The sequence below is a fragment of the Archocentrus centrarchus genome, chromosome 21 (genome assembly GCF_007364275.1).
Source record: "Archocentrus centrarchus isolate MPI-CPG fArcCen1 chromosome 21, fArcCen1, whole genome shotgun sequence".
Lineage (NCBI taxonomy): Eukaryota > Metazoa > Chordata > Actinopteri > Cichliformes > Cichlidae > Archocentrus > Archocentrus centrarchus.
Genome location: NC_044366.1, coordinates 15,300,785 through 15,316,773, shown reverse-complemented (window position 1 = coordinate 15,316,773; position 15,989 = coordinate 15,300,785). Strand labels below are relative to the sequence as shown.

The 15,989-nt window shown below is 38.3% G+C and overlaps 2 protein-coding genes across 3 annotated transcripts; both read left to right on the top strand.

Moving 5' to 3' along the window:
* Nucleotides 1–742: 742 nt before the first annotated feature.
* On the top strand, nt 743–6,055 carry LOC115801038 (tumor necrosis factor receptor superfamily member 14-like). The gene is made up of 10 exons (XM_030758737.1): nt 743–868; nt 1,772–1,909; nt 2,274–2,367; nt 2,542–2,667; nt 3,470–3,625; nt 3,951–4,038; nt 4,145–4,329; nt 4,426–4,463; nt 4,550–4,611; nt 4,713–6,055. The coding sequence occupies exons 2-10, from the start codon at nt 1,847–1,849 to the stop codon at nt 4,732–4,734; spliced, it is 834 nt and encodes a 277-aa protein (XP_030614597.1). The 5' UTR covers nt 743–868; nt 1,772–1,846; the 3' UTR covers nt 4,735–6,055.
* A 1,557-nt stretch (nt 6,056–7,612) lies between these two features.
* Nucleotides 7,613–13,829, top strand: LOC115801130 (tumor necrosis factor receptor superfamily member 14-like). Of its 2 annotated transcripts, XM_030758849.1 has the most exons (9): nt 7,613–7,746; nt 9,342–9,479; nt 9,824–9,908; nt 11,580–11,705; nt 12,184–12,339; nt 12,665–12,752; nt 12,859–13,052; nt 13,142–13,247; nt 13,368–13,829. In XM_030758849.1, the coding sequence occupies exons 2-8, from the start codon at nt 9,417–9,419 to the stop codon at nt 13,228–13,230; spliced, it is 801 nt and encodes a 266-aa protein (XP_030614709.1). In that variant the 5' UTR covers nt 7,613–7,746; nt 9,342–9,416; the 3' UTR covers nt 13,231–13,247; nt 13,368–13,829. The 2 variants fall into 2 exon arrangements, with proteins under 2 accessions (XP_030614709.1, XP_030614710.1); XM_030758850.1 differs by lacking the exons at nt 13,142–13,247; nt 13,368–13,829 and having other exon boundaries at nt 12,859–13,075.
* Nucleotides 13,830–15,989: the final 2,160 nt, after the last annotated feature.

Sequence of the window (15,989 nt, the reverse complement as noted above, 5' to 3'; positions counted from 1 at the left end):
ACTGGAACCCACTTTTCTTGCAGTAAAAAGTGACTTTGTTGCTGGTAATACGCCTCAAATCTGTGTGCTTATTATAATGAGCAACTATTCTCATTTCCTTCTAACACTGTTGACTTACTCCATGTGCTGACAAAAGAGAGAGTTTGTACATTCACAGAACACGTGCAGAATATATTTGAGAGGACCCTTTGTCAGTATTAGATCAGACACCAGAGTGTTTAAATACACTGTATTGCTGCAGAACGTCAGTGAAAAATAAGGTCTGAAATGTTTCAAACTAGTATCCACAATGTCTATGTGTAGATATGCTTAAACTGAGCACAAAAGTGAAAGTGAAAAAGAGTTTGGAATTACCCCACCAAACCATTTTTTCTCAGAAAGATTTTCTTTTCATGTGCACTAAATATTTTAATTTCTGAAATAGTCCCAACAAATGTATAATAAAAGTGTCAGTTTAAATTAAAAGCTCTGTGCTCTGTTTTTCTTATGTTGCTCTGTGAAGAAGTTCTAAAAGTGTCTTCTCAGGATACAGAAGAGTCAAGGGGCATATGTTCATTAAAAATCTCCAAATTAGTCTACTCTGAATCACAACTAACCATGTAGCGTGTATGACAGCAACCTGTACCTCATGGAGATCATATAAAACTAAAAAAACAATTCACCAAGAAGGAGCTAGATGCCATGTAGGAGGGCTCTCTCATACTTCACACAGACTTCCTCTTAATGTTGTGACACACTTTCATTTTAACACCGAGTTGAGCTGTTCTCCTTCTTTAAAAAAGAAAATGATCATGACAGGAAACGTTTTCTTTTGCAGTGTGTCTTGAACTACAGGAAAACCCCCAAAATTCATCTTATACCTTTGACGGTAAGTTACTTAATTTGGGTCTACACATTGATTTTTTTGAGCATTTTCAGACAGCATGTGTGTACCACCGGAAGGGTTATTATATTGCTAAAACAGCAGCAGATTTTAATGAATGAAGGTGATCAAAGCCCTGTTCAAACAATGTGCTGTAACAAGAAACAAGGTGGACTTTTATCTAAAATCAAACTGATCTCTGAAAAACTTTGACAACCTGACAACTGCTTACAATGATGGGAAGATGTAGGCTCCGATAACTGACCTACAGTTTAAGGTAGCGCTCTTTTTCTGAAGCAGGCTAAACTTGCTTCCTGGAACGAGGCCTAGGAAACCAGAATAAAATTAGCCCTGATAGACTGTTTCTATAAGGTTTGCTAAAAAAATACTTACACTACCTAACACAATCATTTTTATAGGCTGTTCCTAAATGTTTACAGTGTGATCTGGCAGGAAGCCAGGAAGTTATAAGATGTTTTGTTTTTTACAATAGCATTAAACTATGTTTTCCCAATAGTTTTTCCCAAACTATTGGGAAAAATCTATTGGGAAAAATATATATATATTCGAAGCTTTCAAATGCATTTTAAAAAATGTGAACATTTTATTTTATTTGCTCATATTCTTTAAGCTACAACATTGCTTTATGCTTAGCAAATGCTTAACAAATTTAATGTAATCTAATATAAGGTTTATGCCACAGCTGCACTAAATTACAAGTCTTTGTGATTACAAAACTCACGATATTTAATTTTTTATGTAATGGTTAATCCACCAGTCTGCACAAGCTCTTAATTTTTGTTTGTTTGTTTGTTTTTTTACTCTGTTCCATAATTATTTACACTCTTACCAACAGGAACCAGGATTCCTAGTGCTCACTCCATTTTTTTTTTTCTTTTTAATTTCCAGATGTTGTCCTGCTGTTTTAGATCATACAACTCATCTCATCACAAATCTCAGTGAGACGGTCTTCAGTTTGGCAAAATGTTCATCATGCCATATAAAATGACTTCAGGAGGAAATTCTCTGACAGCTGCAGTGCTGCTGGTAAAATATTTATCACACAAACTTACAGGAAGCTTTTTTAACGCTGTTATACTCAATTTTTCTTCTCTGCAGCAATTTTGTAATTCCCTCAGTATTTTCTGGTTCTCTTCTGCGTCACTGTGTGATTTCTGTGCTGTCATTTCCTCCTGTACTGTCTCCTTTTTGTTTAAATTCATGTTTTCATTACTATCCTTCTCACTCCCTCATCCTCTCTGATTTTCAAGTTCTTGTGCATTTCATTTTTTCTATCTTCTTTTCCACCTCCTTGTGCTCTCTGTTAGTCTTTATTTGAAGTGTGGTTCTGCTTTCAACTATATTTCTTTATCTTTTTATGGAGACTAAATTTTTTCCTTTCTGTCTTCAGATAATAATGATGAAAGTCTTCAGTGTTCTCACTCTCTCCTGTCCTTCGAAAAAGTATCAGACAGGAAACATATGCTGTCCAAGGTGTCCTCCAGGTAAGATCCAGCTGAATGTTAAAAGGCCGATTTCACTTTGGTTATTAAATATGGAGTCCTGCTTTTACTGTCCATATGTGAAAACTCAACTTCACAACCCTAAAGTTTGTATATTTTAGATGAATGAAAGCAAATAAATTGCTGTTTTTTGTTTGTTTGTTTTTATTTTAACAGGAAGTCGAGTCCAGACAGATTGCACAGAGGATGTAACCACTTCCTGTGTGCCCTGCCAGAATGGAACCTATACGGATAAGCCCAATGGACTAAAACAATGTATTCATTGTACACACTGTGATCCAGGTAGATTTTATATATATATTTCCTATTTCGTAAACTAAAGCAGCAGTTACTGTTGCTGCTGCATGTTCTACTGTTAATGCCATATAAGAACTGAGACTGTTAAAGATTGGTCTTAGAGTCCTATTGTGAATGTGCAGACACCTGTTTTGATGTTTGCATTGATTTGACATTGATTAAAAACATGTATGACTACATGTAAATGAATGTGTTAAACATGCTGTCAAAACAAAATCTTGACTCTTATGTGATTAAACCTCAAGATATTCCACATGATGTCAAGATCAGTTTTTAGCCTCTATGATACGGTCTTGCCTCCAGGCAACATGTCGTATTTTAGCTTTTCTTCCAAATAAAATGAGATACCCATTTGATTTTCTGCTTTAAAATATCAAATTCTTCAATTTGTCCATTATTACAATACTTTAGCATATAAATACATTTACAAATAAAAAATGTTAATTGATATTGTTATAGTGTCCAATTATACACAGGAAAAACATATCATAATGCATACCTTCTTCTTCTTCTTCTTCTTCTTCTTCTTTCAGCTGCTCCCTTTAGGAGTCACCACAGCAGATCATCTGCCTCCATCTCCCCGTATCCCTAGCATTATCCTCTGTCACACAAACCCTCTTCATGTCCATGATCCATGAATCTCCTCTATTGTCTTCCTCTTTTACTCCTGCCTGGCAGCTCCATATTCAACATCCTTTGTCCAGTGTATCCACTATCCCTCTTCTGCACATGTTTAAACCATCTCAAATTTGTCTCTCTAACATGTATCCTCTCTATGTGCTCACAGTTTCTGGCCTGAAGCTAAAGAGGTCATGTACAGTAACATCAGATGCAGTTTGTGAACCACTGGAGGGATTCTACTGTCTTGACCATACAGGTGTTAGCTGTGGGGCAGCGCATGAACACAGACACTGTCAACCAGGACAATACATCAGCAAAACAGGTTATTTTCTTGTGCTTATAGTGTAAATCAGATAGATGTAATCTGTCTGTTGGCTACTTGCAGTGTTCTCTGCAACAGCAGCTGGTTTCTGAATGTGTTGTTAACTTTACAGTAAAGCTGCTCTCCATCACTCCATCACAGCTCAAAGAATGAACACAGAATGATCATATTTAGAACCTGAAACAAAGAAATTTTTTAGATGTATTTTAAACTGTTTTTAGTCAAAGAATGGCATCATCAGACATATCTAATGACTGAGGTCATACACTTATCCTTCAGAACATGATCCATATGCTGAAAGCAGCGTATATTTGTATCTGTGCAGGAACAGCCTATACAGACACTGAGTGCTCTGAGTGTGGAAGTGGGACATTTTCAGATGGAACTTTCAAGATTTGTCTGCCACACAAACTGTAAGAGAAACTTCACAGTAGACATGGACACATTTGATTTTGTCCAGCAGCAGTGAATGTGGAGCATCTGTACATTTTTCTGTAAAACATCTCTGTGTCCTTCCAGGTGTGAATCCCTAAACCTTCGGCTGATAACATCAGGAAATGCTACAACTGATGCTCAGTGTGAAGAACAACCTGATAATGTGACAGAGTCTTGGATTATCACTGGCTGCCTGTTACTGATTGTATTAATTGTCATACTTATAACTTTCCTTTACGTCACAAACAAGATTACGTGTCCGAAACTAGGTGAGGACGACAGAACAATGAAAATCTTATACAGTAGCGATTTAGATGAATGATATTTTCAAACTGATGTGTTTTATTGGTTTTGTTTTTGCAAAGGTGAAAACACAAGAATACTCCTAACCAACATGGAGATGGTACGTTTGAATGTCACTTGAATGTGCACTGTAACGCATGACAACACCTGATTTATCAAAGAAATGATGTCATTCTTCTTTTTTAGTTCACTAACAATGATGAAAGCGATAGAAACAGAAGGACTGAGCAAGCAATTGTCGATAGCAGGTGAGACAGCAGTGAGTTATTCACTGAAATGTTCGCTGACTGTGATTCTCTACCAATGTACAAGAGGTCTCTGATTTAATTAGATGCATTTTTCTCCACAGCATGAAACTTTATGAAGTTTAGCAGAAGAGCATCATCTGCAGATCTGCTCCATATTGCTACCAGGGAAGTGGATCTTAGCTGAGGACAAACTGCTGGAACAGAAGACGAGTGCGATGGACAAACCGGGTGCAGTTTTGGCAATCTTCTAAATTAATCCTGCATTTTCTCAATAACTTCTTAACAAAAGACTTTTAATTAAAAAAGATTTTATCAAACATGCAGTTTTTAAAACTTTGAATCATTTAAATTTGAGTTTAAGAAAAGTTTTTTTTTTCAAACAAATTCAGTTATGTAACTCTTGAAATCTGTAAAATGTCACAATCCACACACATCAATGCTTCAACAGGCTCTGCAGTCCAGTCAGACCTTTGAAAAGCTCAGCAGAAAAATCTGAAAGTTTGGTTTTATTTTTGGGATTTTTGTCTCATTTAATTTAATCTTGTTTTAAAGGAGAGTGTTGGATAAGTTCCTATGTTGGCTTTCAAGGGTTTAAACCATTTTAACTCAAACATGGTGGAACAGCTAAGAACATCAGACATTTGAAACTTCACGCTTTTGTCCAAAGATTTTTATTGCAGATGTCCAATCCCAATTCCAAAAAAGTTGGACACTGTAAAACATAAATTAGAAACTGAATACTCAGATTTGCAAATCCCATAAACTCACATTTTATTCACAACAGGACACAAAACATGTCAAATGCTTAAACTGCAATATCTTATTAGTTCATGAGCGCTTCTTCATTTTGATGGCGTAAGATGCCTCAAAAAAAAGCTGGAGCAGGCTGGAAAACTAAGTGATGCTGAAATAAAACAGCTGCAGGAACATTTTACAACAAATTTAACTATCAACAAGTCAATAACAGACTGGGTATAAAAAGAGCATCTTAGAGAGACAGAGTTTCACCTATCTGCAAAAAACTGCATCTACGAATTGTACAACTTCAGAATAATGTTTCTGAATATACACTTTGAACATTGTAGCATTTGAACATCTCATCGTCTACAGTACATGATATAAAAAGAAAATCTGGAGAAGTCTGTGTGCGCAATGGACAAGGCCCAAAATCAACCTAATCTGATCAGATTAGACCACACCATGTTTGGAGGTCTGCAGCAAGTTGGCGACCTCTGCGCACCTTTTCATCATTTTACGTTGCCTACCACTTCACTAGTCGCTGTTGTTCCCAATCACTTCCACTTTGTTTGAATATAACTGGAATATTTAGTAGCGACTAGACTTGTTAAACAGGTGGCAGCTGAAGGGATATTCATGGTATATGCCACATATATATCTTATGTACATTTACTTCCTTGAGAAATTTGTCTGGAAAATAAACATAACTGATTAAAAATACAGAAGCTTATAATTTTCCGTGTCATCGTGAACTTTGTGTTCTGACTGTACAATGAACCACACTGATACTACACAATGATAGAAATGGCGGCTTCGAGGTCTCCCTGTTGTTGAAATTCTCTGTTTTCCACATATTGTTTTCTATAATGATGTAACCAAGACTGATAAGCTGTGACTATATGAAACTGTAAGCTGAATTAGAATGTGCCGGTATTTCATGCCATCTCACACGGGCATGGCATGCAATCCGACCCAGATATCTGTAAACTGTTTGAAATGGTTTTATTAAATTTAATAATTGGACTCCTTATTCCGTTTGTTGGTGTCATTTCTGTTCGATAAACGAACACGCAGAAACCGAAAGGCTTAAGCAGCACACATGCATGTTAGTTAAATTCCTTCACATCCTATCACCGTACCACGATGCAATTCCAGATGGAAGTTCGAGAGCGGCCCATTCTTTTACAGATGTTAGTAGATGCAGTTTGCATGCCTGAGTGTTATGTTTTATGCACCCGAGCCCGTGGAAGTGATTGGAACACCTGAATTCAATGATTTGGATGAGTGAGTGAAAACTTTTGGCGACCGTGTATTTGTCATGATCCTGGGCCGGTGGCCCAGCGTTTTGAGTTTCTTTTGTTGTACTTTTCAGGTTATGTTTCTTATAGTTATATTGTTGTTTGAGTATGCTGTTTAGTTTCCTTTGTTTTGCTGTGTATGTTCCCTTTGTCAAGTTTTCAGTGTTAGGTCTGCATCTGTTATGTTTAGTCAGTTCCTGTTTTATTTTGACAGACTCGTGTTCCCTGTGCTTTGTGTTTAGTTTTGCTTCCCCTTTGTCATTAGATTCATTTGGCTCACCTGTCGTCCCCTGTTGTTTCCACTTGCCCTAGTCCCCTTGTGTGTATTAAGCCCTTAGTCTTCCTTTGTTCGTTGTTGCGTCGTCGTCATTGTTCCCCGTGGTTTACCCTTAGCTGTGTGCTTTTTTTTTTTGCTCAGTTTTGTTTTTCTTTTCTTCCAGGCTTCCAGTTGATTTTTGGCCTTGGTTGAGATTTTGTATTATTCGAGTTTGGAAATAAACCAGTTTTTAGTTAAGTCGTGGTCGAGTCCTGCATTTGGGTCCACCCCTCTCAGCTCACAGTCCCCACCGTGACAGTATTACACTGAGCACAAAAGCGAAACTGAAAGTGAAGTCTAAATTATCCAGCCAACTCATTTTCTCCCTCTCAGAAATACGCTTTTCATCGTGTGCACCAAATGTTTTCATTTCTGAAAGAGCCCCAACAAATGTTTGGTTTCAAAGCTCCGTCTTCTGTCGCTCCGTGAAAAAGTTCTAATAGTCTCTCTAATAGTCTCTTCTCTTATCAGAACACAGAAGAAGAGTTAAAGGTCGGATGTTCATTAAGATTCTCAGAATTAATCTCCTCCGAATTAAAATTCACCCTGCTGCATGCCAGCAATCTGGGCCTCACAGAGGTTATATAAACATGAAAGAACAACGCATTATAACCGCCGGATATTATTGGACCGCGCCTATTTGGTCTGACACACTTTCACTTTTAACAGAAACTGAGCTGTTGTCCCTTTTAAACATTTAGTCTTCACGAAAGGAAAAAAAGGTTTATTTTCCAGTGTGTCTCCAGCTTCTCAACATATCCACAAGTTTGTCTGCCTCTGACAGTAAGTTCATTATTTGGGCTCCACGCGTTGCTTGGTTGGCTCACTGTCCGACAGGATGTGTAGCAGGTTATTATAGTAGCGCTAACCCAGCTGCAGATTTCAGTGAAAAAAGACTCTTTGTGCAGAAGCCAACGGTGAATGACGGTGATCAAGCTTAGGGAATTAAATTATTAGATTACCGTCTGCCACCCGCATGTCTAAATTTCTCCAAAATATTTATTTATTCAGAAACAATAATTATCCGAGCGAAAATCTATGGGCGGTCCCAGTCAGGCACAAAGACACAGCAAAATGCAGGCCAGCGCTGTTTTCGTGTATCTGTGAATGGATTCTGTGACACGTATATAATGTACAGGGGACCGATGAGTGCCCGATCAACATGCTCCTTGCATACGTCTAGGAAAAAAAAACTTCTTTATCTATAAGGCCACTTTCATTTTGTTTTAACTATTTTACTAGTCTTCAGTTAACATTTTTAGAAATAATTAATAATGAAAAAAAGCTTCGTGTGTTTTCAGATTTTCTTGGACAGTAATTACTTTGTTAACATGGCCTTATGGGCTCATGATTTCATACAGAGGAACTGACTGACAATCTGGACTCTATACTGGGAAACTAGTTCAACATCCCTAGGGTATCTTTCCGTCATCTGGATCCACTTACAGTGGCGATCATGATAAGCGGTCACACGAAGGTGGTTATGGTTATGAAGCTGGTTAGGTTTGCAGCATAAGTTGCTGTGGCAATGTACCCTGATAAGAAGTGAAGCCCCTTTGTAGTACAGGCCTCTGACCTCACACTGATGACAGACTGTACATAAAAGCTCTCACGTTAAATACACTTCAAGCATGTCTGTCCTGATAACTGACCTATAGTTTTAAAAAATTCTCTCTTTTTTTGACGCAGGAAATGCAGAGTGTCCCTCATCTCTGGGCTAGCAAATCCAGAGTTTACACTAAACCTGCTTTCTGGAACAGGGCCTAGGAAACCAGGGAAAAATTAGCTGTGATCGTTTTTTTTTTTGTGTTTTTTTTTTGTAAGGTTTTCTGAAAAATGTTTACACTATTTACACAATAATATTTATGGGCTGTTCCATCTGGTCTGACAGGAAGTTAGGAAAAATTGTTTATTATTAATCCTTTTCACTTATAATGTCACACTATGGCACAAAACTTGTGAGGCAAATAAATATTTTCTTCATTTGAAATATATTTTTAAAATGCCAGTACATTATTTTATTTCCTGACCCCAACAGTTTGTTCCTTTTAAATATTTTTTCTTTAATTGTGTAAAAAAAACAAACAAAACAAAAACCTAATTTCAGCTGCTCTCTTGTTTCAAGGAGTTGCTCCACAGGAATGAGTTAGCAGTTTTACACTGGATTCCCTTCCTGATGCAACTTGTGTCTCCAGCTGGAATCAAACCAGCAACCTTTCACTTCTCAAACAAATGTGTAAATCACTGCACTACAGAGCCAGCCAAGCACACAGCCAGACAAATGTTTTTTTTTTTACCCTATACCATAACCATTTAATCTTACCAACAGGAAGCAGGATTCCTAATGCTCGCTTCAATTTTTAAATGTTTGCTTCCAGATGTTGTCCTGCTGTTTTAGATGATACAACTCACCTCATCGCAAATCTCAGTGAGACGGTCTTCAGTTCGGGAAAATGTTCATCGTGCCATATAAAATGACTTCAGGAGGAAATTCTTTGACAGCTGCAGTGTTGCTGGTAAAATATTTATCACACAAACTTACAGGAAGCTTTTTTAACACTGAGTTATACTTAATTTTCTTCTCTGCAGCAATTTTGTGATCCCCTCAGTATTTTCTGATTCTCTTCTGCGTCACTGTGTGATGCCTACACCATAATTTCCTTCTGTACTGTCTCCTTTTTGTTTAAATTCATGTTGTCATTATTATTATCCTCCCTCAGGTTGTTGTGCATTTCATTTTTCCTTTCTTTTTTCCACCTTCTTGTGCTCTCTGTTAGTCTCTATTTGAAGCGTGGTTCTGCTTTCAACTATATTTCTTTATCTTTTTATTGAGACTAAATTTTTTCCTTTCTGTTTTTAGATAATCATGACGTGTGGCCTCACTTTCTCGTGTAATTCAACAAATTATCAGGCAGGAAACATATGCTGTCCAAGGTGTCCTGCAGGTAAGATCCAGCTGAATGTTAAAGGCCGATTTCACTTTGGTTATTAAATATGGAGTCCTGCTCTTTACTGTCTGTTCCTTGGACTTGGTAGTTGACCCAGTACTGAGCATGTGCATCATCACATGAGCCAAGGTGTGAAAAAAGGTGTGGGTCATTACCACCAGGGGTTTCAGGGGAAACCACTGTGAGACCTTGCTCCACCCTATTGAGGTCGAAGGCTGAAGCACCTGGGAGGGGATCTCAAGACTATATTGCAGGGATATAGCCAGAAGAATACACAGCCCAGCGGTACTGGAGGATCGGACGATAGTGAACCAGTGAAATTCTCAGCCCGGCACAGGCTGAGGTACTGGTTAACTGCTGGCTAGAACCCTGCATTGCATGTGGTTGACATCTGGTGTCATAAGCCACCAGTTGTGTTCAATGCTGGTCATTCACAGTGGACATAGATGGCTTCTTTTGCTCCTCTTTCAGACCATCTATCTTCCCAGTCCAAAAGATGAACACTGTCAGCCTTGAAAGAGTGCCTTTTCTTTTTTAGGTGCAGATGTACAGCTGAGTGTTGTCCTGTCGAGGTGGAACTTCTATGTTGTGCCATGCGTTTGCGGAGTGGCTGTATAGTTTCTCCAGTGTAGAGGTCCAAGCACTCCTTACTGCGCTGCACAGCATACACTATGTTACTTAGCTTGTGTTTGGGAGTTTTGTTCTTGGGATAAACCAGTACTGGGATGTCATGTTTGGAGAAAATTATCCTGAGTTTCTCTGACAAACCCACTACATGAGGGATGGCAACGTTGTTCAGTTTGTCATTCTCTTTCTCCCCAGTTGGTGTCTGACCTTCTTTCTTGTGCATCTTCTCTGATTTGATGAAAGCCAAGTTGGGATAACCATATTTTAAGAGCTTTCTTTACATGTGTGTGCTCCTTTTCTGTACCTTCTGTTTTAGAGGAAACATTTTCCACCTGGTGTTGCAGGGTCCTGATCACTCCAAGTTTGTGTTCCAGTATTTAGTGGGAATCAAAAAGTAGGTACTGGTCTCTGTGAGTGGGCTTCCGGTAAACTTCAGTGTTGCATAGCACAGTCCAGGAATGGTAACCTATTATCCGCAGCATCCTCCTTGGTGTTTTTGTTTTTATCCACTGAGTTGACGTGGCGAGTGAAGGCTTCTACTTCTTGGGTGTTGATTTTGACCCACGTGTCATTCACATACTTGTACCAGTGGCTAGATGCTATCCCTTAGAAGGAGCCAAGAGCTTTACTTTCCAATTCCTCCATGTAGAAGCTAGCTACAATTGGTTACGCTGGGGATACGATGGCACATCCATGCTTCTGTCTGTAGAAACACTTTCGATTTCAAGTTGTTGTGGGCAACAACTTTCTTCTTATAGTTGCTTGTGGGGTCTTGCCTTAAGACCTGATAAATGTTTCTGTCACTGAGGAGTGTAATGGTATGACAATCAGTTGAGTTTAGAAGAACAGATCACCTCCCCTTATTGGCTGGTAGTATGGTGATGCTTTGGTCATTACTCAGGGATGTGATGGCCTTCTTTTCTTGAACTGTAAGGCTGACCAGAGGAATTCTTGAACTGAGATTGTACATTTTAGATGAATGAAAGCAATATTTTATGAAAATAAATTACCTAATTTTTTAAAAATTTTTTATGTTAACAGGAAGGCGAGTCCAGACAGATTGTACAGAGGATGTGAGCACTTCCTGTGTGCCCTGTGGGGATGGAACTTACATGGATAAGACCAATGGCCTGAAACAATGTACTCATTGTACAAACTGTCATCCAGGTAGATTTTTAATTATATTTATCTATATTTTTCTTTTCTGCATTAAAATAGAAAATTCTTCAATTTTTCCATTAGTACAATATTTTAGCATATCATTAATTAAAAAAGTAATACAAATCCTAATTAATGATGTTATAGTGTCCAATTTTAAGCAGGAAAAACTTCACAACTAAATTTCTGGTTAGTAATATCATAATGCATACCTTCTTCTTTCAGCTGCTCCCTTTAGGGGTCACCACAGCAGATCATCTGCCTCCATCTCCTTCTATCCCTAGCATCCTCCTCTATCACACCAACCCTCTTCATGTCCTCCTTCACTACATCCATGAATCTCCTCTATTGTCTTCCTCTTTTACTCCTGCCTGGCAGCTCCATATTCAACATCCTTTGTCCAGTGTATCCACTATCCCTCTTCTGCACATGTTTAAACCATCTCAAATTTGTCTCTCTAACATGTATCCTCTCTATGTGCTCACAGTTTCTGGCCTGAAGCTAAAGAGGTCATGTACAGTAACATCAGATGCAGTTTGTGAACCACTGGAGGGATTCTACTGTCTTGACCATACAGGTGTTAGCTGTGGGGCAGCGCATGAACACAGACACTGTCAACCAGGACAATACATCAGCAAAACAGGTTATTTTCTTGTGCTTATAGTGTAAATCAGATAGATGTAATCTGTCTGTTGGCTACTTGCAGTGTTCTCTGCAACAGCAGCTGGTTTCTGAATGTGTTGTTAACTTTACAGTAAAGCTGCTCTCCATCACTCCATCACAGCTCAAAGAATGAACACAGAATGATCATATTTAGAACCTGAAACAAAGAAATGTTTTAGATGTATTTTAAACTGTTTTTAGTCAAAGAATGGCATCATCAGACATATCTAATGACTGAGGTCATACACTTATCCTTCAGAACATGATCCATATGCTGAAAGCAGCGTATATTTGTATCTGTGCAGGAACAGCCTATACAGACACTGAGTGCTCTGAGTGCCCCAATGGGACATTTTCAGATGGAACTTTCAAGATCTGTCAGCCACACAAACTGTAAGTGAAACTTCACAGTAGACATGGACACATTTGATTTCGTCCAGCAGCAGTGAATGTGGAGCATCTGTACATTTTCCTGTAAAATATCTCTGTGTCCTTCCAGGTGTGAATCCCTAAACCTTCGGCTGATAACACCAGGAAATGCTACAGCTGATGCTCAGTGTGAAGAACAACATAATAATTTGACAGAGTCTTGGATCATCATTGTCTGCCTGTTACTGATTGTATTAATTGTATTAATTGTCATACTTATAACTTTGTTTTATTTCAGAAAAAAGATTCCATGTCTGAAACGAGGTGAGGATGACAGAGAACAATGAAAATCTTATGATGATTCACATGGATGATATTTTCACACTGTGTTTTATTGGTTTTGTTTTTGTAAGGGCATGCTAACCAACATGGTACGTTTGAATGTGCACTGTTACACATGACAACTTCTGACAATGAAAAAAGAAACGAACACACTGAATGAGATTCCATGAGCTGCAGGTAAGACAGCAGTGAGTTATTCACTGAAATGTTCACTGACTGTGATATCTCTACCAATGTACAAGAGGACTCTGATTTAATTAGATGCATTTTTCTCCACCGCATAAAACAATTTAACAGAAGTTTAACATCATCTCCAACTGGATGCTGGGACATTGTGTCTACAGTGAACAGACATAAAGCTGCAAGTTGATTTTCCAGATTCACTCAATCTGGATTACTCCCTGGAAGATGGACTTGATCTGAGGACAAACTGCTAGAACAGAAAACAATGAGTACCAAAGGAGTCTCCTCCTGCTGTTCGTTATAAAGAATGCATAATCGGCACATGCAATGGGCTTAATTTTTGAGATACCCTGAGTCTACATCAATTTTTTTTTTTATCCACTTACATTTGTGTTTCCAACTGATTTCACCTCCAAGGTTTCAGAATGTCAAGTCCCAGTTCAGATAGTACTGCAGACTCTTGTGCTTGATTTGTCAACGCAGATTATGTGACTTTATAACAATAAAGAAAACTGTGTTTATCCACTGACAATGACATATACCTTTGCTGATGTTAACACACCTGTAAATCATTGCTTGAACTGTCAAATCAATAGTAATAAAAATAAATAATAATAAAAATATGTACACATCGGTTTAAAACGTTCCTTTTTGTTGAAGCTCATAATTAGGGCTGGATCTGTCTCAGTTATGCTGCAAAAGGGAGGCTTCCCATGATGCACTGAGTATTTCTTCTTCATTCACCTCTTTTCACTCTGTTTATACACCACTCTGCATTTAATCATTAGTTATTATTAATCTCTGTCTCTCTCCAGCTCCATGTCTTTTATCTTGTCTCCTTCCTCTCACCCCAAACCAGACATGGCAGATGACTGCCACTCCCTGAACCTGGTTCTGCTGGAGGTTTCTTCCTGTTAAAAAGGAGTTTTACCTTCTCACTGTTCCAAGTGCTTGCTCATTCTTCTGTATTATTGGAGGGCCCTTATCCTACAATATAAAGTGCCTTGAGGCAAGTGTTGTTATGACTTAGCATATATATTTATAAAATAAAACAAAAATGATTTAAATTGAACTGAATTTATTAGGCACACCTGTTTGAACATTTGTTAATTTGAATATGGCATGATTGTTGATAGCAGATGTATTTCAGAAATTGCTGACCTACTGGGATCCCACACAACCATCTCTAGGGTTTACCGAGAATGATCTGAAAAAGAGAAAAATCCAGTGAGCAGCAGAGGAGCATCTCTGAGCACTCAACATGTCAAACCTTAAAGCAGATAGGCTACAACAGCAGAAGACCAATATAGGTGCCACTCCTGTCAGCTAAGAGCAGGAAACTGAGGATACAATTCAATTCACAACTCACAGCAAAATTGGACAGTAAGATTGGAATAACAGTTCCTGGTCTGATGAGTCTCTATTTCTGCTACTACAATTGGATGGTAGTGTCAGAATTTGGTGTAAACAACATGAAAGTATGGATCCATCCTGGCTTGGATCAGTGGTCCATGCTGTTGGTGGTGCAGATATTTTCTTGGTACACTTTTGGCCCCTTAGTACCAACTAAGCATCATTTAAATGCCACAACCTACCTGAGTTGTGTTGCTGACCATATCATCCCTTTATGACCACAGTATACCCTGCAGTATTCCAGTAGGATAACACCCCATGTCACAAAGTTCAAATCATGTCAAACTGGTTTCTTGAACATGACAGTAAGTTCACTTTACTCCGATAGCCTCTTCACCAGATATCAATCCAAGAGAGCACCTTTGGGATGTGGTGGAACAGAAGATTCCAAAAAATGGATGGGCAGCTGACAAATTTGCAGCATCTGTGATTTCATCATGGTGCAAAATCTGAGGGATGTTTCCAGCATTTTATTGAATCTGTGCCATGAAGAATTAAGACAGCTCTGAAGGCAAAAGGGGGTTCAACCCAATACTCATAAGGTGTACCTAATAAAGTGTCCAGTGAGTGTGCAGATTTAATGAAGATGTGGAGTGAGCCTAGCATGAGTTAGTTAGTCCTTTACTTAAAGTTACACTGTTAGACTTTTGACCACTAGTAGTGCTATTGAGCAAAGTTTTTATGAGTGAGTCCGTGTTCGTGTGAAAATACACAAGGACACACTGAGGCTTGCATGAAAATAAAAGTGGACCAAAGGATATTCGAGTATCTACTGAGCTACAGGTGAAAGTAAAGACCAGTACCAAGAACATGTGGATGTAAACATAGCTTCAAATTTGCTTTGCTAATGTTTCGAGCAAGAAAATATATTAAATATTTATGTTAGACCTCATGGAAACATATCCACAAAATGAAACAAAATCCCTGCTAATTAAAGTAAGTAGTCAAAGATATGTGCACACAGTTTTCAGTGTAGTAAGAATAGAACACATATGTATTAAATTCTCACTATCTTTCTTTATATTAATTCAGTATCACACTGATTTTAAAATGAGAACAGCAGCAAAACCTCGCCTTTGACAAGCAGGAAGTAGGAAAAACTCAACATTTAATTTTCCTCATAATAGCCTGATCTAATAATTGAATATAATGTGTCACCGAGTTCATATAGCTTCAGCACTTAAATTCCAGCATGATATCTCTCATGCTGTATAGCCCTGAAACATAAACAGAGGGGTGAGTGTGAGCAGCTGTCTCCATGTAAGGATATGCAGCAGTAGGAGCCGATGTGTTTGTAAAGCTGCTCTTGAGAGAATCAGTCTG